This window comes from Nycticebus coucang, chromosome 11 (genome assembly GCF_027406575.1).
Source record: "Nycticebus coucang isolate mNycCou1 chromosome 11, mNycCou1.pri, whole genome shotgun sequence".
Taxonomy (NCBI): domain Eukaryota; kingdom Metazoa; phylum Chordata; class Mammalia; order Primates; family Lorisidae; genus Nycticebus; species Nycticebus coucang.
Genome location: NC_069790.1, coordinates 30807507 through 30831724, shown reverse-complemented (window position 1 = coordinate 30831724; position 24218 = coordinate 30807507). Strand labels below are relative to the sequence as shown.

The window sequence follows — 24218 nt, the reverse complement described above, 5'->3', positions numbered from 1 at the left end:
GTCTGTCTTGTCTGTCCATCACCATATCCCAAACATTTATATTAGTGCCTACAATTTTTTATCTCCAGGAAAATGACGAAGTATTATTATTTCTGCCAAATTTGATGTTGTCTATCCCTTGGAATATTTCTGGAGGTCAAGGTGGAAAAAGTGGTGACTGTCTCCATTATGAGACATGTTACAGTTAATTCAGGCTGAATTCCTATAGCACTGATGACCTAGAAAATATTCACACATGGCCAGGCACAGTGGCTCACGCCTGTAAACCTAACACCCTGGGAGGCCGAGGCTGGTGGACTGCTTGAGTTCCTGAGCTCGAGACCAGGCTGAGCAAAAGTGAGAACCCATCTCTACTAAATACAGAAAAACTGAGGCAAGAGGATCGCTTGAGCGTAAGTTGGAGGTTGCTGTGGGCTATTATGCCACAGCTTTCTACTCAGGGTGACAGCTTGAGACTCTGTCTCAAAAAAAAAAAAGAAAGAACAAAAGAAAATTTTCACACAAATGCCCATTAAGGATTCAGGTATAGCAGCAGAATGCTGGCCTGCCACCGGCTAGCTCAGAGCTCTGTTCCTTTGGACTTCCCCTCCTTTCCCTTTTGTCCCATCCTTTCCCCATTAGTCCAAACACCAGCTTGTCACAGCATTAGTTTGTTCACCAAATGAATAGAAGGAGATAAAAAAAAAAAACACCAAGAAAGTATTATCAGCATAGAAATTTATTTGAATTGAAAATAATATGGTTATATTTAGAATAATGTAATAATTTTCTACAGCATATATCACCATTGGCTCTGGAACAGGTCTAAAGATGTCATTTATTTAAAGTCAAAAAAATATGTAGTAAGAATGTACAAGGAAGCAAAAAATATATATAAAAACGACTCTGCTGAGTCCTGGGAGTTGCAGAGGAACATACTAAGATACTGTAAAGTCCAAATTATGAAACATGCAGCAACAGGTTCTCTGGCCTTATCACCTCCCTAGAGAGTAAGGCAGTAAGCTCCGTAACACAGTAACCACACAGCACAAACTTCCTGAGGGACACAGGTGGTAATTCACTATACTTCTCTTCTCCTCATACTGAGTTCTTTTCTTCCCTTTAAGATGGGTTTCATCCTATTGACAAAATATTTAGTTTTGTTTGTAAGGTAGAGTAAATAATATCCTGATTGAAGTATCCAACAATTTATCTCAAGGATCAAACTTTTTAAAAAGGCCCCATTCAGCTACTTAGCAGAGACCATCAGTGTCTTGTAGGAAATTTTTTTTCAGATAATGTACGTTTGCTAAAAAGACAAAAAAAATAAGCAGTTAAAAATAAGTGAAAAGTCCTAGGAACTAGTGTGACCTAAATAATCAAAAGTAGACAGGTGACCTTTGATTAAATCCATTTACTTGTGAAGTGAGCTAGAAGGAGGTGCCAAGATAGAGTTTGGTTCTCAACAGTGTCCATGGCCAAACGGCACACTCAGAAGGTCTCCTCCTCCCGTAGAAACTGGAACACAGACGAGAAGTCTTTCTTTGAGTAACCCTTTGCACACATCATCCTGTAGATCTGATGGGCCAAACTGCCAAGAAGGATTGGGCTCTTTGTGCTGGTAGCAGAGTCTTGTGCCAACCCCAGATCCTGTATCAAACAAAGGCAGGAGGGAACACGCTGAGAGCAGCGGTAAAGCCTCCCTTTGGAACTGTGGTTCTTAATGTTTTGATTTCAAAGGAGAAATGAAATCTGAAAAAGGTAAGATGCTTATAAACACACTGGTAAATTATGTCCTTTTAAATAAATGCCTTCGTATAGCTGCAAAATGGCTCTAAACAGAAACTCTAGTTTCTGAGTGTCTCCTTCACTCTCTCACTCTCCACAAGACCTATTTGTTTTGTTTTTGAATAGGGGTTAATTTACAGGTGGGATTACAGGAAAATGTTTTTTTAAATCTGTAGAAGTCTGCAAGACTGACATAAAATGCAAAATTTTTTCTTAAATGAAACAAGAGGGGAAATAAAACTGCAAAATTGAAAACAGTTTCAAATATTACTTCATCTAATAATTAAAGTTGTGCTGACCAAGTGCCAGAAACTGGGATACAATGCAAACAAGATAGCTGCAGCCCACACGAACTCATAGCCCACTGAGGACGAAAGATGATTAAACAAGCATTTATATAATTGGATGAGTACTGTCATGAGAGTGAGGGAAGGACAGTCTGGGGACTTGGGAGGCTTCCACAACAGGAGACAGATAGGCACAGATCTGGGAGGTCAGTGGGCATTAGCTGGGCAAAAGCATGAGGGTGGCGGGGGGGTGGAGAGCAAGGAAGACTGACGCTGGCAAAGGGGACAGCAAACATGGAAAGACTGCGAGAGAGAGAGAGAACAAGAGACAAAAGTTCAGCGCGACGAAAGCAAAGAGATGAGAATAGGGATTGTCTGGTAAGGCAAGCAAAGGCCATCTAAGGGCCTTGTAAAACAAAATACAAAGATAGACTTTAATCTCCAAGTAACTGGAATGATTAAAGAAACTTAACAGAAGAAGTGACATGATCAGGTTTTTACATTTTAGAAACCCCGTTCTCACCATGGGGTAGAAAATAAATTGGAAGGAATCAGGATGAAAGGCAAGGAGACCAGGTAAGGGCTGCTGTGATAATAATACAAACAGCCATGGTACTGGTAGTGGGGAAAAGAGGACTAGAGGAATTCAGGGAGATGAAGAAGCAGAAGGGATGACTGTCAGAGGAATAGGGACAGTGAGCTTATTATGCTTCATGCAGCAGTTTAGTGTTTGTCTGTTTTGGTTTTTTTTCCTTTACAAATTAAAGGTTTGTGACAACACTGCGTTGAACCTATCAGCACCATTTTTCCAACAGCACGTGCTCAGTTCATGGATATGTATTGGTAAAGTCTCACAATATTTCAAACTTTTTATTACTATTATATCTATTATGGTGAACTGTGATCAGTGATCTTTGATTGATCACAATTATTACTGGAATTGTTCTGGGTGCCATAAATTGCACCCATACAAGGTGGTGAACTTGATAAATGCTATGTGTGTTCTGACTGCTCCACTGACAGGCCAATCTCTCTCTCTCCCTCTCTTCTGGCCTCTCTACTCCCTGAGACAGGACAACACTGAGATTGGAATAATGAATAGGGCGGCACCTGTAGCTCAGTGAGTAAAGCACCGGCCCCATATACCGAGGGTGGAGGGTTCAAACCCAGCCCCGGCCAAACTGCAACAAAAAATAGCCAGGTGTTGTGACGGGTGCCTGTAGTCCCAGCTACTCAAGAGGCTGAGGCAAGAGAATCACCTAAGCCCAGGAGGTGGAGGTTGCTGTGAACTGTGATGCTATGGCACTCTACCAAGGGCAACAAAGTGAGACTGTCTCTAAAAAAAAAAGAAAGAAATAAGAAAAAGAAATAATGAATAACCCTACAATGTCCTCTAAGTGTTTAAGTGAAAGGAAGAGGCGCATGTCTCTCACTTTAAATCAAAAGGGAGAAATGATTAAGCTTAATGGGAAGACATGTTGAAAGCTGAGATGGGCTGAAAGCTAGGCCTCTATGCCAAACAGTAACCAAGTTGTAAATGCAAAGGAAAAGTTCTTATAGGAAATGACAAGTGCTACTTCAGTGAACACAAGAATAGAAGAACTAAAAAAGCCTTATTGCTGATATGGAGACAGTTTTGGTGGTCTGGATGAAAGATCAAACTTGTCACAACATTCCCTTTATGGTGAAACCTAGTGGAGCAAGGCCCCACTCTCTTCTCTGGTGGCTGACAGAGTAAGGAAGCAGAAAGAGAAAAGATGGAAGCTAGCAGAAGCTGGCTCAAGAGATCTAACCTAAAAGTGCAAAGTGAAACAAAAAGTGCTGATGGAGAAGCTTCAGCAAGTAATCCAGAAGATCTAGTTAGCTAAGATCACTGGTGAAGGTGGCTACACTAAACAACAGATTTTCAATGTAGATGAAACAGCCTTACCGTAGAAGAAGATGCCATTGAGGACTTCCATAGGTAGAGAAGAGAAGTCAAGGCCTGGCTTCAAAGGACAGCTGACTCTCCTATCATGGACTAACGGAGCTGGTGATTTTAAGTTGAAGCCAATACTCATTTGTCCTTCCAAAAATCCTAGGCCAGCGGTTCTCAACCCATGGGTCACGACCCCTTTGTAACAATGAAAATACATCCTGCGTATCAGATATTTACATTATGGTTCATAACGGTAGCAAAATTACAGTTATTACGTAGCAACAAAAATAATTTTATGGTTGGGGGTCACCACAACATGAAGAACTGTATTAAAGAGTTGCAGCATTAGGAAGGTTGAGAACCACTGTCCTACCCTTAAGAATTATGCTAAATCTACTTTCTGCCAAGCAGAACAACAAAAGCCTGCATGGCAGCACATCTGTTTATAGCATGGTTTACTAAATATTTTAAGCCCATCGTTGAGACTTACTGCTCTGAAAAAGTTTCCTTTCAAAATATTACTACTTGTTGACAACATATAATATCTGGTCACCCAAGAGCTCTGATGAAGACGTATAAGGAGCTTAATGTGGTTTTCATGTCTGCTAACACAACATCCATTTTACGGCCCGTGGATTAAGAAGTGATTTTTAACTTTACATCTTATAATAATATATACATTTCATAAGGCTGTAGCTGCAATAGAAATGACTCATCTGCTGGATCTGGACAAAATCAACCAACCTTCTGGAAAGAATTCACCATTCTGGATGCCATTAAAACATTGTGATTCATGGGAGGAGATTAAAATACCAAGATTAACAGGAGTGTGGAAGAAGTTGACTCTAACCCTCATTGATGACTTTGAGGGGTTCAAGACTTCAGTGTAGGAAATAACTGCAGAATTAGAAGAGGAGCCTGAAAATGCGACTTGAATGGGTGACGAGTTGAGCAAAGAAAGGGATGAGCAAAGAAAGTGGTTTCTTGAGATGGAATCTACTCCTAGTAAAGATGCCGTGATCACTGGGGAAGTAACAACAAAGGATTTAGAATAATAAAGTTAGTTGATAAAGCAGCAGTGGCAGGGCTTGAAAAGAAAATTGACTTCAGTTTTGAAAGAAGTTCTAAGGGTAAAACACTATCCAACAGCATTGCATGCTACAGAGAAATCTTTCGTGAAACAAAGAATCAATTGATGTGGTAAATTTCATGTTGTAACAAAGAAAATACATCCTGCATATCAGAGATGTTGTCTTTTAAGAAATTGCCAGAGCCACTATGACCTTGAGCAACCATCACCCTAATTGGTCAGCAGCCATCAACATGAAGCCAAGACTTTCCATGAGCTAAAAAGATTATACAACTTGCTAAAGGCTCAGATGGTTCCTACCATTTTTTAGTAATTAAGTATTTTTTAGTTAAAGTATGTACCTTTTTTATTCCTTTTTTTTTTTTTTTGGCAGTTTTGGCCTGGGCAGGGTTTTAACCCGCCACCTCCAGCATATGGGTCCAGCACCCTACTCCTTTGAGCCACAGGTGCCACCCTTGTACTTTTTTTTAGATATTAATGCTATTGTACACTTAGTAACAGTGTAATTTAAATATAATTTTTTTTTAATATAATTTTATATATACGGGAAACCAAAACATTTTTGTGACTTGCTTTATTGTAGGGGTCTGGAACCAAGCCCACAATATCTCTGAGGTATGCCTGTATAGTCTCCAGGTGTATATATTCTTACCTTGTAAGGAGGAAAAAACCTCAACTGGGGGGAAATAAGCACTATGCAGAAATCCAAAAGTCTATTGGTCAAAAAAGTATTTTCTATATTTGAGATCACAGATTTTCTAAAATTGAGATCACAAATGAGAAGAGGCCAACAATTTGCTTTTCAAATGACTTAAATAACTTACCCATAAATCCACATTAACATATTCTTGTTAAAGCAAGAATATACATTTCAAAATCGAATATCATGGGAAAGAACCTCTTTTCCATTATGAGGTATATATGCAATGTTAATAGATGACTTACAATCAGAAAAGATTCTTACTGTTCCCATTCTAAGAAGTTGGTAAATTAATAAAAATTTTTATGAACAAAATTTTACCAGCTCACATAAACAAACCCAAGGGCATGCGCGCGCGCGCGCACACACACACACACACAGACACACATCCTGGCTCATTTTTCTCATTCAAAAGGCCAGGAGAAAAAATGAACAAGGATTTTCATCTAAGATTTTACTCATTTCCAGCATCAGAGTGAATCACTATCTAGTAATTTTGCCTTCTAGGATAGACAAATGCTTTGTTAAAAGGAGAGAGGGAAGGATTAGGGAGAGAAGAGGGGGGTGGGAAAGAGAGAAGAAAAGAGAGAGAGTGCTATTAGACCACTATTTACTGTACCTTAGCCATGAGTGTTGTTCCAAATCCACCCTGATAATTATTAGCTGAGGGAACTCCATCCATCACTCCAGGTACAGGATTGTAAGTGTCACTTGACCAACACCGTCCCGAGCTCATATTTAGGATTTTAGCCAGTAGTTTTGGGTCAAGCCCTAACCTGTCAAAGGTCAAAAGAAAGAAATGTCAAATGTCAAAATGTTCAAGTTGTGAGTGACTTATTTATGTATGAAGACACTCCATCTTCTCTCTCCATTTATTTTATGTCTTCTAAAATCAAAGCAGATAGATATGAGAGAGAAGAATCCAGTCTTGAATTATATGGCCAAAAGCTATAGATTAAACAAGAACATTTCTAGGCTAAAAATTCAGAGAAGAAATTCTGTCCTATCCTTTAGAAGAAATAATACATAATTGCACAACAGCATCATTGGTGTATCACTCCCATGGGTTTTCTAGTCTTTTGGACATTGCTGGATTTATGTGACACATAAGAACCTTAAACCAGTATGATAATCTAAATTCTACATTCTTTATTCACAAATGATATATTTCAGACCGACATATTGACAGGTAAATGATGCATCATGGGAGTCTGTGTGGATGCATTTATATGTATGTTTATTCCTTGAGCTTTTATGAGAATAAATGCAAGAGATGAGCTATAAGCAATAAAGGCGCTTAAGAGAAGTTATCATTATAAAGGAAAACATAGCTTGCTGCAAAATTTTCCTTATTTATTCAATCTCCATTAGACAATCTTGCTTATGAAGCAAGTCTGCACAGAGTTGTGACATATGCTATCTATTCAGAGACATGCATTATAGTTCTGGGTCAACTGCTGATAAGGTTACTGATCCTGATAAAACAAAGCTTGCCCAAGCGGAAACATCATTTGTTCTACCACTGGGCTGATGGCATAAATGGCTGTTCTGTGTGGACCCCAGAAAAAAATAGAATCCATTACTTTGATTCTAAAGATGTAATGCAGTTTGGGGATGCACAGTTTCGCTAAGTATCAGTGAATAAAGTTTCGAGTGAAAGCTTATACCTAGGAATTTATTTGGTTTCTTTCACACAAAGAGTCATGATAAAACAACTGTCATAAGGCTTTCTGCTTTTTCTTAAAAATAACCTCTTCCAGAAAATAGAAAAAAATTGAAAAGACACATTCATCTGATAAATGTTAAACAAATTGTGTTTTTTGGCATGGTTAAATTTTTTTTACTTTGCATGTTCAAAATATATGTCTTTTTACTTCAAGATCTGAGTATCATGACCAATAAAATATTTTTCCAATGCTATAGCAAGGGCCTAGGGCAAATAGCCAAGGATATGTATGAAATCACCACATAATACTACTGTTATGTAATCAGACTTTCAAGGGGTAGCTGTGGTCCACAAAATGCTATGTGCCATGTATCTGAATTCATATGGTGGCCCAATTATAACAATGGGTGTTTACTAAGGATTGTAACAGATACCAAAAATTTGATCTAAATCAGCTATTATACACTCTGTTTATGTGTGTATTACCAGAGAGAAATCTAACAGTCTCATTCATTCTCTCCTAAAGATCCAAGTCTGTTGCATGTGTAATTTGCTACCAAGGCTTTCTTTCTCCTTTTAAATAAAATTAGGCTATCAATATGGTGGTGTGGCATATGACTTGGTAAAATATAAAATCACTGGGCTTAGGGAATAATTGTGAAAAGTAAAATTGCAAATTAACAATTAGTTAATTTGCTGTATCTGCAAATATATTCTCCAAACACACATGTTCAAAAATATATACGTGAATATGCTCCATAAGGAGAAAATATTTTTAGAGACTCCAAAACATCACTTTCCCCCTCAATATGCAATATAATTTAAGGGCTTTCTAATTCAGATTTTCCTTTAAGATGGCTTCATCCCATTTAAAGCAGCAGAGTTCCTCTCCATAATCTACCAGGTTATGCTCAGTATGAGCTTACAAGTCTTTATTGCGAAGAAAATTCACACTCTGATCTATAATACTCACCAAAATGGTGGGCAAAGCTTATTATCTTAACTTTGTAAAACCCTACATTTTTCTTGAACGTTCAAGGAAAAATACTGGCACTGATTGATGGAAACCCTTTCTGGTGAACATATTACTATTTAGAAGCATCCTGAGGGACACACACACAAAAATCAGGTGGCACTTGTTCTGTGCTCACTTTTCAAATCTGACGCTTCCCCACTGCGCCAGCTCCCTTCCTGAGACGGCTACTCCCTCTCTGCTTTGCTCCCTCCACCCCCACCTGCAGCAAAGTGTATCATTAAAAAGAGCAAGTTAGAAGTGTTTTGCATTTCATCTTTCTGAAGATTCTTTCCCTGGCACATATATAACTGACAGTTAAAATTAGACATGATATTAAAATCAGTTACTGAAGTCCTCTGTCTTCGCTGTGCTCAAGGTTTGTAATGGTCTGAAACCAGCTAGAATACACAGTAATTGTCATTCAGAGAGTCTATCCTAGAACGTCATGCTTCACTGGAGAAGACTGAGTTTCCATTCGAAATCAACAAATTAATCCAAGACAGGTATCTGAAAGGGCAAGTTTAATAGGAAGCAGCTACTGGGCTCTCAACCATGATAAAATGTTATTGCTGTTTCCCTGTAAATTGGCTGGGAACATATGATACTTTCTGCATAAGAGCCCCATTGCTGTTCAGGAAATATACAGCTCAAGCTATCAAAAGGATGACAGTCTGTCAGTCCCCATAATAACTTGCCACTGTATGTGGTTCGCAAGTGCAAGCGTGCATGCATGTGGCTTTACAATTGCTGGAATGTTCTCTGATATAAACAGAGAATGAATTCATTGCTCTGTCTGCATATATAATATATCTCAAATAGACGTCACTGTGTCAAATCTACTCATCTCTAAAACACAGAATTTTAAATGAAGTTTTGAGAGAAGTAAAAATGACATATAAACTGTAAAAAAATAAAAAAAGAGAGAGAAGCCAAACATTTGCCTTCACTATAACCAAGACCATAACAGCCAAAAAAGTTTGTTCACAAGTATCTATACTGTCTGGTTTTACGTAAGAACAAAACAAAGTATGTCATAAAACTAGGATGTTTATATCACAAGGACAGACCTGGAAATGAAACATCTGAAACTATGTCAATCTTAAATCATTCACTCCTCCCTCAGTGTTTACTCAGATCAGCTACCTTCAGTTGCTAAGTGTGGAGTGAAAGAGACAATGATAAGGAAGCTAAGAGGAGGCTGTGCCCGCCCACCAGGAGGACTGAGTTAAGACCTGAGGCAAGAAAACTGCCACATCCTACTCATTCCCTGGCTCACACCCTCCCTCTCTCCTCATTCGTTTGACAAATCTTCACTGTCTACTATCTGTCAGATATGTTTTTAGGATACAGCAATGAGTAGACAAAGCCTTTCTCCTTCAAAGAGTTTACATTTCAGATGGGAAGACATGTAATAAACAAATAAATGCATAATTCCATCTAGTGAGACATGGTATAAGAATAAACATTAAAGTGCAATTCAATTCAAATACAAATCACCTCACCACAATCACAAATATTAATAATTACCAAGTATTGAGTCCCTTTTATGTGCCTGGAACTGCTTTAAAAGATTTACATAATTTAGCAAATAAATACTATTATTTTTATTATTTCATAAATGAGAAAAGCTTCAGTCTTAGCATAGCTGGGATGTTGACCTGTTAAGAGTTAGGTAGACAACAAACTCTAACAGTCTTCAGTCTCACGTGGTCATGTGCGTGGTGAACTTAATAGTCAACTAGCCAATTTGATGGCACTTTATAAATTTATTAAGACATTTGGTCAAACTTTTATCACAAACCTTTTGCAATTTGTTATATGTATTAGGGTACATAAATCAGAAGCTTCAGTCATTATGTGAATGAAAAGATAACATGATCAATGTACACAGCTATGATTTAATAAAAAAAAAAAAAAAGAAAAGATAACATGTAAGGGGAGTAATCAAGAAACTAAAACTGTGTCTGTGGGAAAGTCCTCATCTTGAAAAGCTTTCTGGAAGTTCAAATGTTTTAAGCTTCTTTTGGTGGAAGACAATATGGTGGTTACTGGAGGGCCCTTGAGCCTTGGCTGGTAATGCAGGTAACTTGTTATTCCAGTAATATTAAAGAAAAAAATCAATTACCAATAGAGTAAAAATAAAAACAGAATAACAAATCTCACATTTTCAACGTTGTTTCTACGTGATACATAGGAACAAATCCTCTCCAGTGTGAGTAGGGTAGTTTCAGAGCCATAAAACTGTGTTTCTAGGACCTAAGTAGAAACCCAATTAGACAGCAGAAAGGTCTAATAAAAAAGAATCTCAAAATATATTGTATACCAGTATTTTTTACTCTTTACTTTTTTACATTTAAAAATTTCACTAACTTCCATAAAGACTCACTGTAAAAGAGCATGGTGTCAATAAGAATCTTAAACCGTAAGATTTTATTCTTCTATTTGAAGAAAAGGGGAAACTCAGAAAAACCACTGACCTATGAGAATAAAATTTATCTGATCATAAATGATCACTTCATAGGAATAGGTGACTCAATCTGTAAATGTTGATATTAATACTCTGAAAAACTTTCACTTCAGAGTGAACAGAATATAAATGTGCTAAACCACTTTGATGCTAGACTACTTTGTGGGAATTTACTACTTGGGAATTTACGCTTGCTGATGCCAATTTTCTCTTGTACCTTGCAAAGTTCAATAAATCGTGGCCGCTCTCTATATTCCATTAGAGAACAATCCTGTCATTTTAAACTGCGCCTGTAAACCATAGAAAAGGCAATAACAGAAGCCTTCATTTTTAGGGCTTTCAAATCACTGAGAATCTTGGTAAGATAAAGTGATAAAATCCTAATGTTATGAAAATAAGCAATTCTTTACTACAATCTGGAAACTTACAAATTATTTTAATGATTAAGTAAATCTAGTGAGTTTCTGCCTTGTGTTCAGACCTTTAAAACATATTTTATATCATATACATATACATATATCAGTACACATGTAGAGTTTGGGAAAATTAAACATTTAAAAGTTTCACATTTCCAAATATCATTTGGTAGTAGTGGATCAAGGCCAAAATAAGGGAAATTTTATTTATTGCTTCTACTCTTAACACCCTTGTTTGGAATTTCATCACTTTTTATTTTCTCCTTGAAAACAAATCCAATAGAATAGCCAGTGGAGAGGGCGGCACCTGTGGCTCAGTCAGTAAGGCGCCGGCCCCATATACCGAGGGTGGCGGGTTCAAACCTGGCCCTGGCCAAACTGCAACCAAAAAATAGCCGGGCGTTGTGGCAGGCGCCTGTAGTCCCAGCTGCTCGGGAGGCTGAGGCAAGAGAATCGCTTAAGCCCAGGAGTTGGAGGTTGCTGTGAGCTGTGTGATGCCACGGCACTCTACCCAGGGCCATAAAGTGAGACTCTGTCTCCACAAAAAAAAAAAAAGAATAGCCAGTGGTTTTCAGTTTGTTTATACACAGTTTTTTCACTTGATTCACCTACTACCCTGTTTCCCCGAAAATAAGACAGTGTCTTATTTTAAGGTGTGCTCCCAAAGATGCTCTAGGTCTTATTTTCAGGGGACGTCTTATCTTTCCTATAAGTAGGTCTTATTTTCGGGGAAACAGGGTATTCTTCATTAGCTGTGGTTTAGAGTAGAACTTTCACAAGAACTTATCCTATATAAAACTTCATTTTAGAAGGGCAAATGATCACCTAATAAGAATTTCAACAGGAAAATTATTCAAGAAATGCAGAGGATGCATCGCTACACCTAAGGAACATGCTGATACAGACAGGTTCAAGGTGAGAAGTTGAGTACATAATAAACTGGCAGAGATAAGGGGGTAAATTTTAGTATACTATGACCTATGTTCATCGATGCTTTTATTTTTATGATATATTCATTTACATCCAAAAAATGAAGAGAAAACTTTAAAGATGCATAGCCATACTAATTCTGTTGTCAACACCAATTAATTTTGTATGTAATTTGTTTTCCAGAAGTTTACATTTTCCTTTTCCATGAAATTAGTCGAAAAGATGAACATGAAAACAAGTTATTAGTAACCAGTTTTTCAGTTAGGATTAAGTGACCCATAGCCAAAAATTGGCCACAATATGAACATAACACTCTAAAAAACTCCCTATCTCTACCCATTTTAGTAAGGCTTTGTACAGACATGCCTTACCATCTTATAGACATTCAATTTTAAAATGTAAATGGTACAGGATATTGATAAACCAATTAGCACTGATGCAAAGCAAATTCTTCTTTTATCTCAATTACAACATGACAACTTAATAGGTCAAGATAGTTTAACATCTGAGACAGGGCAATTCAATAAAACAACAGCATCTTGATATGGTAATTAAAAGGAAATGTGAATCCATTACCATGTTTTTAAAAATATCTCAAGCACTTTAGTTCTTTTTATTACTTTTAACAAAAGCTGTGATATGAAACACTATTCTGTTTTGTGATATATCTGGTAAGTAGTTTTAGGGAATATGAAGAAAGCATCTGAATAATGCTTCTTGCTCATTCACTATTTTCTAAAGTGAGAAATATATACCACATACATATTTATTATTTTCATGAAATATAAAACATTCAAAAAATTAATTAGGTTATTAATCATATGTAGCATTCCTAACCCAAAAGATTAAATGCTAAAAAAAATTTTTTATTAAGTCAAATACACATAGATCATGAATACATTTATGCATATGTGGGGTATAAAGGCTAAAATTAAGACATTAAGCATTCTTAAGGATGATCATCTATAGGAAAAATACAATTCCTGGATCATCTATAGGAAAAATACACATAGATCATGAATACACTTATGCATATGTGGGGTATAAAGGCTAAAATTAAGACTTAAGCATTCTTAAAGATGATCATCTATCGGAAAAATATAATTCCTGAATCACTTTAAGCAAAGTACAAATAACCATCTTATCCTATTGCAATATATCCTATTGCAAACCACAGGCAGATTAAAAGCAAAGAGTTATACATGTGAACTGCAGCTTTACAAATACTATCCAGTTTTTATACTGAGAATGAACCACTAAGAACAATTTTAGTGTAGATTTGAGGGACTATATTAAAAATAGATACTTAAAACTAGTCACATGGTAGCATAACACTTGAATTCAGTAAACATTAAAATTATGTTTTATACAAATTTATACCAATACTGCCAAAGTATGTTTTAATTTTATAGTAAAAGTGTTTCGCGCATTTCAACATAATGGAAGAAACAGGGCTTCCATATCAAAAGGATACTATAACTTCAAGAGCACAGGCAATACATTTTATGATTATGGCAAAGAGTATTTGTGCTCTCCAGGGTCTTATTGCTCATCCAACAAACAAAGTCTATTAAAGTTCAGTAATAAAGTACTTTAAAAATGTTCCTGGATCAACTCATTTATCACTCTTGAACTTCATTTTTTTAACGTAGGAAAATCCATAAAAATTGTTAGTATATGAAAATATACTATTTAACAAACCTGATTCCAAGATTCATAGCTTCAGCGGTTCCAATCATACTAATTGCTAACAGCATATTGTTGCAAATCTTTGCAGCCTGAAAATAAATTAAGTACATATTAAATATTTATTTTCAAGCTATAATTCACAGGAAGTTTTTCCTTGCCCAATTCCATAGGCTTCCTTCTAAAAGAGCGAGCATTCAACTGTTTATTATCTCAGGTGGGAAAGGGAACAAGTGTAGCATTCCTCCCTTTGAGCCTTGTGCACTACCCCAGAGCAGTTCTGAGGTCTCTTTTGCTATGTAATAAACCCATAGTGGTGACCAAGCTCCCACAGTGGACTTGGCACCGTAAGACATGACTGTTCTTCAAGAGATTGGAAAATGGGAGTAATATGTTGCATGAAAGACAACAAACAAAAACAATTAAGTGGTAAGCTGTATGGTGCAGGCTAAAAGATAGAGACAGTATAAGTTCAGAGAAATAAGATCACTGAAGGCAGTAGCAGAGAAGAGGTAGAATCTGAAACCATCTCTGGGAGGCCCGGACAGAATTTAAGTACACAAGAAAGAGATGAGGTTGGGGAAAAGGTAAAAATCTAAGAAGGATTAAAAACATAAATAAGGGCACAGCATATTCCCAAGGACAAAATGGTAACTGACTCAGGATACTCAGTCCCCTTGTCGTGTAATACCCCCCTGGACTCTACAGAGAGTACCACAAGCAAGAGGACCCTGACCAGATGTGACCTCTCAACCTTGGACTTCTCAGCCTCCATAACTGTAAGAAATAATTTCCTTTTCTTTACAAATTAAAAAAAAGGACTCATATGCATATATTTTAAAGAATGGTGAAAAATTTGATAGTTAAAGAGCTAGTTAAGAGTTACAAAAGTTAAGGATAGAGAGTTAAAATTTGATATGTTAGGAAACAGGGTTTCCAAGTTGCAGAATAGGGGAAGTATCATGATGGTGCAAGGATCTTGACGGAGTTGGTTTGGATTACAGTGTGGAACAAAGTGGTAAATTCGGCTTCAGAGACCCATTAGGCTCTCTGAACAGTAAAGCAGGTGTGAAATAATGAAAGAAAGGATCGGACCAATTAATGTGTGGAATGGACACAATGGTCAACAATGAGAGTCACTGAAGCAAAAGTCAACAGAACGTGGAGATCAACAGGCCTAGAGTAGGGAGACAATAAATACCCCTAATGCAACACCAAGTCTTGAGAGAGACAAAGAGGGTCCGAGGGACTAGGATAAAAGCATTAAGAGGAGGAATGAGGGAGTGTGTGTGTTGAAAAGTGGGAGGGAGACCACTAGTTTGACTTCAGAGTTCAGAATTGTTGATTACCATTATCTGCCACAATCATCTCCTATTTTTTTTTCTTTTTCTTTCTTTTTTTTTTTTTTTTGCAGTCTCTGGCCGAGGCTGGGTTTGAATGCCACCTCCAGCATATGGGGCCTGTGCCCTACTCCTCTGAGCCACAGGTGCCACCCATCTCATATTTCTTCTTTTTTTGAGACAGAGTCTCACTATGTCGCCCTCTATAGAGTGCCATAGAGTCACAGCTCACAGCAACCTCAAACTCTTGGGTTTAGCAATTTTTTTGCCTCAGCTTCCTGAGTAGCTAGGACTACAGGCACTCGCCACAATGCCCGGCTATTTTTTTGGTTGCAGTTGTCATTGTTGTTTAGTAGGCCTGGGCCGGGCTTGAACCTGCCAGCCTCAGTGCATATGGCTGGCGCCCTACTCACTAAGCTCCGGGCGCCAAGCCCATCTCATATTTCTAAATGCAAATTATTTGCTTTTCAAGAAAAAGATTAAAGTCCATAGTTTTCTTCTACCTTACTGCACTACAAATAAAGCTATAGCAAATACAGTTGACCCCTGAACAACAAGGGGTATAGGGGACCAACCCCCTGCAATAAAAAATCCACATATAACTTTTGACTCTCCTAAACTAATAGCCCACTATTAACTGGAAGCCTCACCAAGAACATAAACAGGCAATTAACACATATTTTTGTACACTTTATATATTATATACTGTATTTTTATAATAAAGTAAGCAAAGAAAACAAAATGTTGGGCGGTGCCTGTGGCTCAAGGAGTAGAGCGCCGGTCCCATATGCCGGAGGTGGTGGGTTCAAACCCAGACCCGGCCAAAAACCACAAAAAAAAAAAAAAAAAAAAAAGAACAAAATGTTATTAATAAACTCCTTACTATTGGTTAAGTGGAAGTAGACCATCATAACGATCTTTATTCTTAATGTCCTCATGTTGTGTAATCTGAGGAAGATGAAAGAAAGGATCACTTGGTCTTGCTGTTGCGGGGGTGGCAGAAGAGGAAGAGGTGGAAGCGGTAAAGTGAGGCAGGGGAAGCAGGCACACTTGTCCTAACTTTATGGAAATATATCGTAATTTCTGCCTAACATTTTTGCTTTTTCATTTCTCTAAAATGAAGCTTCTGTATGGTACCAATCCTTCTTCCACCACTTGCTGTAATTTCAGTGCCCATATTATACACGGCTCCATGTCATGAAAGAAGTTCAAAGAAGTCCCAAATAATCAAAACCCTTCTGCCAGATTATCTAAAGTCAATATGTTTTCTGGCACTGCTTCTTCAACATCCTCTTCCTCATCATCTGGTGCTGGTTTGGAGCACTTATCCCCATCAAACCATCTTCTGTTAATTCCTCTGCTGTGGTGTCTATTAGCTCTTGAATTTCTCCAAGATCCCTATCTTGTGACCCTTCACCCCCACCTTTTTTGTTATACCCACAGAATCTTTTGTGATTTTCTTGATTGGCTCTGTCACAAATCCTGTGGAGTCATGCACAACATCTGGACATAGTTTTCTCCAGCAGGAATTTATTGTTTAGGCTTGATGACTTTCATGGCTTTTCTATAACAATCTTGGCATCTTCAATGGTATGATCCTTTCAGACTTTCAAGATGTTCTATCAGGGTTCTCTTCCCCAAGGTTCACTATCCTTTCCATACAGTACAGTCCATATAGTATCCTTTCCATACAGTACAGTATCCTTTCCATACCAGTTAATGTGCGGAATGGACACAATGGACACATAAGGAGATTTACAGGTCCTAAGACCCCCTGATCTAGAGGCTGAATTAGAGAAGGAGGGTTTGGGGGCAAGAATACTTTGACTCCTTCAGTGTTGAATTTATGAGGCTCTGGGTGATTAGGTGCATTGTCCAAGAGCAAAAGAACTTTAAAAGGCTGTCTCTTACTGCTGGCAAGATGCTTCCCAACTTTAGGGACAATGCATTGATGGACCTAATGCAGAAAAAAACGTTCTCATTGTCCAGGCCTTCTTGTTGTACAACCAAAAGACTGACAGATGGTGTTTATCCTTTTAAAGCTCAAGGGCCAGCTGCTTTATAGTTAAGGGCGGTCTTGATCATCATCTTGACTGCATTTGTGTAATACAAAACAGCAGTTAGCCGAAGCCTTTCTACCTTAAGCCCTCGTACTCACTACTCTATTTTTAAAAAATGTCCTTTAGGCATTTTTTCCAGAATAGGGCACATTCATCTGCAGAGATCCTTTCTCATCAGCGATTTTCTTAATACCAACAGGAAACTCACTGCTGCCTCTTGGTCATCAGAGGCTGCTTCTCCTATTATCCTGACTTGTTTTTATAAGTCAAACCTCTTTCTAAAATTATCAAACCATCCTTTGCTGACATTATATTCTCCAGCTTTAGAACCTTTACCTTCTTTTGCTTTAAGCTGTCATATAATGACTTCTCTTTTTCTTGAATCATACCAGATACAGGTATGCCTTTCTTATAGCACCCACATAAAAGCCACCTTTTCAATATGAGATAACAAAGGTATTTTGCAAAAAGGTCACACTTGCTGTAGCAATGGCTTCACTATTATTATTATTTTTTACAATGGTCCCTACACTGCATTCATTTATCTTGAAATGGTGGGGCAGACCCCAATCTGCAGTACATATCAAGTGATTCAACTTTTTCTTATAATGTCATGACTTTTCTCTACTTCTTGGGAGCACTTCCAGTACCACTAGTGGTGTTTGTATGGGTTCTGCAGTGTTATTCAAGGTTATGGTATTACACTAAACATGATGAAAAATAAGAACAAGAGATCAATTTTTACTGAGCTATGTAATTTACTGGAGAGATGCACCACTCACACAGAGATAATCAGCATCATGGTACACTATGTTTTAAGTGGATACTGGCAACACTTGAGCTCACTGCAACAGCAACAAGAGGTGGCTACAAAATTATTACAGTAGTACAGAATGTACTAGATTTCATTTTATGCAGTTATGATTTAATACTGCATCTTTATATTCTTACATTTCTCTTGACTGCAAATGAGGCGTGTATTACCTGTGTTTGTAGGTTTTGATAAACTAATACATTTGTGTATATTTTAAGGTAGTGATAAAGCAGACTAATATCTATACATACTTTATGCATTCATAAATAACTTTTTAATACATAACCTTTTCTTAATTTTCAAAATGTTTCTAGGCCTTAAAAATTTTTTCTAATTGTTGCAAGTATTCAAAAAATTTTCCAGCAAATTTATTGAAAATAATCTGCATATAAGTAGACCCACATAGTTCAAACCAGTGTTGTTCAAAGGTCAACCATAATTACAAATTAGATGGAGAAGAGCAACTCAGACAACATGTGTCCTTCAAACAGAAGCAGTTTTAAGCATGATTTCAGTGGTCCCACGATGACAAGTCAAGACCTTAATAATCAAACTTCTAATATCTTTTTTTAATAAGTAAATTGGCTGATACCTGCTTAAGTCCACCAGGAATAATGAAAAACCACCCTATTTCAAATTGAAGAAAATCTGAGCAAAGAAAGTCCATAGGTTAAAGACAGTAAAGAAGAATAAAGTATAGTCAAGAAAGAGAAACTCAAGACAATTTTACGCTGAGTCAAGGTCATTAACGTGAAAATGTTACCTGCCCAGTCCCAACAGCTCCACAATACACCACATTGGAGCCCATGCACCCCAGCAACTCTTGAGCAGCAGCAAATTCATCTTCAACTCCTCCCACCATAAAAGTGAGGTTCCCCGACTGAGCTGCTCCTACACCTGAATCATTGGGGGATAAAGAGATAGAAACAAAAGGATACATTTCTTAAAATATTTAAGTAGATAATAAAAATTAGAGACAATTCCCAAACCAAATGAAATCATCCAAATTGTATCTATGCTAGGCATGTGTGAGACACTAAATCTTTACAGAAATATTTCAGTAATCAAGTTATCATTCATGTTAATCACAAACCAAAAGAGATACACAGATTCAGTTGTACTCACATTCTCAATTCATCTTAATCATCGTGGCACAATCGTGGCAAACAAATACGAGAATTTGAAATGTATATTTTATTATTCCCATGCATCTATTATTCTAAGAAACCTATTCAGTAATACAAAACACATTATTTCGTATAATAGAAAACATACAAACAAGTTTACCTGGGCCTGCCCAGCACAGGAGCAGCCAGAGGGATCCACCGCCCACACTGGGATTTGGGAGTCTCTGGCTCACTTGCTAACTCTCCAAATACTGTCTACAGATGTGATTTACAAAGAGAGACCCGGCTCTTTGTCACATAAACAAGTAGGCATTTCAGATGGTAAGATTCTGATTTCTAAGGTAAAGAAAACTGTGGTTTATTTAGTCTGATTATTCTCACGTGCACTTTCCTACATTATTTGATTTTTCTTTTCCTTCCTGCTGTATACATTTTGGGCAATATCTAGTAATATGAGCAGGAAGAAGAAATAGAACAATGGTTTGGCTACTCCTTAGTAGCTTTTATCAAAGGCCTAATATATGTTCATTGAATCAAATGTTTAGGAAACAACTTCTAGATGAGCACAGAAAACATGGCCTGGACTTGTCCTAAAAAAGGGAAAGAGAAGTTTCATTCATCTAAATTTTTATTAACTATAACGTAAAATCAAAAGTATTGTTACCATTTTTATTAATCACAGAAATCTTAATTCATAATTTTCAAGTTAAGTTTTGTTGTTTAAAACTTCCCAGGAAAGTATGTGAGAGACTTGTATTAGTATAATATTTGACTTTATAGCTTATTTTACAGTATAGCTGGAGATAAAGAAACTGTAATATTCTATACTAAGGTTCTATAAAGTTTCTGAATCAAACCTAGCCATTAGCATTGACAGCTGCAGGCCTGGTCGGGTGGTTCATGCCTGTAATCCCAGCACTTCAGGAGGCCAAGAAAGGAAGACTATTTGAAGATAGGAGTTCAACTCCAGTCTGAGGAAGAATGAGACCCAGTCTATAAAACGTGGTGGCATGTCCCTGTAGTCCCAGCTACTCAGGAGTTTGAGGCAGGAGGACTGCTTGAGCCAGGTGTTCAAGGCTGCAGTGAACTACAATGAGGCCACTACACTCCAGCCTTCTCTTAAAAAAGAAAAAAGGATAGTTCCAAGTAATGAGCTGCTTTTGAATTTAATTTATTCAATGAAATATAGTTTTTATACACTGGAAAAAGCCCAAGTGAAGAGATCTCTCTTTCATTCAAATTATGAATATTTTGCTATTGCCAAGTAAAGCAGCTTTCTATTTTATGATTTATATGATTTTTAACCAATTATTAAGAGCAAGAGAAGTCAGCATTATGTTAACCAAACAATCTTGGAAAACTGAGTGCCCACATGTTCAGATTGTTAAATTATGTTATTTCACAGTATCTTCAGACATACTTTGGAATGGATTCTGTACAAAAACCCAATTCTAAAAAACGCTTTTCAATAAGCCAATTTTTGTCATTTGAACATTTTGGTAATGCTAGCATTTAAATGACTGTCATTTTGTTAAACTGTTATTTCTAATTTACTTCACTAAGACCTGTGATGTGAACCATTAATGTTTTATAATTATTTTGCTCAGTTCCAAAGGCCATATTTTATTCAAACCATGTAACAACCCTTATTCCTAATCTTGTTTATCTTACCTAGAGAAATTAAGTCAAAGCTTACAAACAAATCTAACACTATCCATCACACAGTTTCAGAGAGTCTTTTATTAAAGAAAAATTAATGCTGACAATGGTTTTCAAGCTGGTTAGTCTTTTGACAAGTGTACTTTTTCACTTGTTCAAACACGTATTTTAAAAATAAAAAAAAGTTACTTAAGCAAGTGAAGACCGCAAAAGAAAAAATAATTTCTCTTTTAATTAAGAGGTTCCTAGTAGTTCTACTCTTTTCTCCTGTCAATGTGATATAATTATTTATGATTTTATCAGAACCTTTATCCCAATATAAAGATCTGACTAAAATGGGTAATTCTGAAGTTTTGGTATTCCTTGGAACCAAATCCTAACTTTCTACACATATTCTTTAAGCAAAAACACTATCAAGCCTACTCCCATTGCAAAGGTACATCTAAGTTGTACTCAAGTAAATGTAAGTATTCTGAACTGAAGAAGGAACATCAAGAAGGCTGGAACTCTGAAGTTATGTAAGACATTTTATGGATTTCAGAAGACATTGTATAGATTTAATTGCTACCAATACTCAACAAATTTATTAAATTGCCATGCCATTTTAATTCTAATCCATTTGCTAAAATAGGAAAACACAGAATGCACTCAGGTAGCTGCTAGAATACTAGGGAAAATACTCTATTTTATCTCATATTATAGTAATTATTTACACAAAACCAGAATATATCCTGCGTTAAATTCTATTATGCATTTATCACATCTTATTAAAATAGTTGATTTTCTTACCTAATTCCTTCATTAGACTGTAAGCTCCTACAAGGTCAGTATTCCTATTATCTACACAGTAAATACATGATATATTTAACAGAGTTGTTTAGTAACCAAATTGATAAGAATGGTAGAAAGAATAAAAGATCTGGAGATGTACCAGGTTTGGAAGATGTGTTACTTGTTGGTTGTGTTTTATATATATATATATATTTTTTTTTTTTAATCTTTTTTTATTGTTAAATCGTAGCTGTGTACATTAGTGCAATCAAGGGGTACAATGTGCTGGTTTCATATACAATCTGAAATATTCTCATCAAACTATTCAACATAGCCTTTGTGGCATTTTCTTACTTATTGTATGTAGACATTTGTATTCTGCCTTTAGTAAGTTTTGCCTGTACCCATTCTAAGATGTGCCGTAGGTGTGGCCCCACCCATTGCCCTCCGTCCACCCTAACCTCCCCCCTCCCTTCCCCTTCCTTGGCCCTTTCCTCATAGTCTTGTGCTAAAATTGGGTTATAGCCTTCATGTGAAAGCTATAATTTAGCTTCATAGTAGGCCTGAGTACATTGGATACTTTTTCTTCAATTCCTGAGATACTTTGCTAAGAAGAATTATGTTCCAGCTCCATCCATGTAAACATGAAAGAGGTAAAGTCTCCATCTTTCTTTAAGGCTGCATAATATTCCATGGGATACATGTACCACAATTTGCTAGTCCATTTGTGGGTCGATGGGCACTTGGGCTTCTTCCATGACTTAGCGATTATGAATTGGGCTGCAATAAACATTCTGGTACAGATGTCTTTGTTATATTGTGATTTTTGGTCTTCTGGGTATAAACCTAGTGAAGAAATTATAGGATTGAATGGCAGGTCTATTTTTAGGTCTCTAAGTATTCTCCAAACATCCTTCCAGAAGGAACGTATTAGTGTGCATTCCCACCAGCAGTGTAGAAGTGTGCCCTTTTCTCCACATCCATGCCAACATCTCTGGTTTTGGGATTTTGTTACGTAGGCTACTCTTACTGGGGTTAGGTGATATCTCAAAGCAGTTTTGATCTGCATTTCTCTGGTGATTAAGGATGATGAGCTTTTTTTCATGTGTTTGTAGATCGTGCATCTGTCTTCCTTAGAGAATTTTCTCTTCAAGTCCCTTGTCCACCCTGAGATGGGATCACGTGTTTCTCTTCTTCCTAATATGTTTGAGTTAATATGTTTGGATTCCTAATATGTTTGAGTTAATATGTTTGGATTCTGGTTATTAGACCTTTATCGGAGGAATAACCTGCAAATATTTTCTCCCATTCTGAGGGCTGTCAGCATGCTTTACTTACTATGTTCTTGGCTGTGCAGAAGTTTTTTAGTTTGATCAGGTCCCAGTAGTGTATTTTTGATACTGTTTCAATTGCCTGGGGAGTCCTCCTCATAAAATATTCACCCAGGCCGATTCCTTCAAGAGTTTTCCCTGTACTTTCTTCAAGTATTTTTATAGTTTTATGTCTTAAGTTTAAATCTTTGATCCAGTGAGAGTCTATCTTAGTTAATGGTGAAAAGTGTGGGTCCAGTTTCAATCTTCTACAGGTTGCCAGCCAGTTCACCCAGCACCATTTGTTAAATAGGGAATCTTTTCCCCACTGAATGTTTTTAATTGGCTTGTCAAAGATCAAGTAATGGTAAGTAGCTGGATTCATCTCTTGGTTCTCTATTCTGTTCCAGACATCTACTTCTCTGTTTTTGTGCCAGTACCATGCTGTTTTCATCACTATTTCTTGTACTATCGATTTATAGTACAGTCTCAGGGCTGGTAGTGTGATTCCTCCTGCTGTGTTTTCATTGCTGAGTAATGCTTTGGCTATTTGAGATTTTTCTGATTCCACATAAAATGAAGTATTATCTTTTCAAGATCTTTAAAATATGACAATGGAGCTTTAATAGGAATTGTATTAAAATTATATATTGCTATGGGTAGTATAGACATTTTAACAATGTTGATTCTTCCCAGCCATGAGCATGGCATGTTTTTCCATTTGTTGACATCTTCAGCTATTTCTTTTCTTCAAGTTTCATAGTTCTCTTTGTAGAGATCTATCACGTCCTTTGTTAGGTACACTCCCAAATATTTCATCATCTTTGGTGCTACTGTGAAAGGAATAGAGTCCTTGATTGTTCTTTTGGCTTGGTTATTGTTGGTATATATAAAGGCTACAGATTTATGGGTGTTGATTTGGTAGCCTGAGACATTGCTGTATTCCTTGATCACTTCTAAAAGTTTTGTAGTCGAATCCCTAGTGTTTTCCAGATATACGATCATATCATCTGAGAAGAGTGAAAGTTTGATCTCTTCTGACCCTATGTGGATACCCTTGATTGCCTTTTCTTCCCTAATTGCAATGGCTAAAAATTCCATTATAATGTCAAAGAGCAATGGAGACAATGGGCAACCTTGCCTGATTCCTGATCTAAGTGGAAATTATTTCAATTTAACTCCATTCAATATGATA

At 36.9% G+C, this 24218-nt stretch overlaps 1 protein-coding gene across 2 annotated transcripts in view; it reads right to left on the bottom strand.

Moving 5' to 3' along the window:
• Positions 1-700: 700 nt before the first annotated feature.
• HIBADH (3-hydroxyisobutyrate dehydrogenase) overlaps positions 701-24218 on the bottom strand; it is a 141588-nt gene continuing 118070 nt past the window's right edge. For both annotated transcript variants that reach the window (XM_053609268.1, XM_053609269.1), the window contains 4 exons: positions 18920-19053; positions 13958-14034; positions 6382-6538; positions 701-1629 (listed from right to left, as the gene is read on the bottom strand). In XM_053609268.1, coding sequence (XP_053465243.1) covers positions 1471-1629; positions 6382-6538; positions 13958-14034; positions 18920-19053 — 527 coding nt within the window. In that variant the 3' untranslated portion in view covers positions 701-1470. The remainder of the gene's footprint in view (positions 1630-6381; positions 6539-13957; positions 14035-18919; positions 19054-24218) is intronic.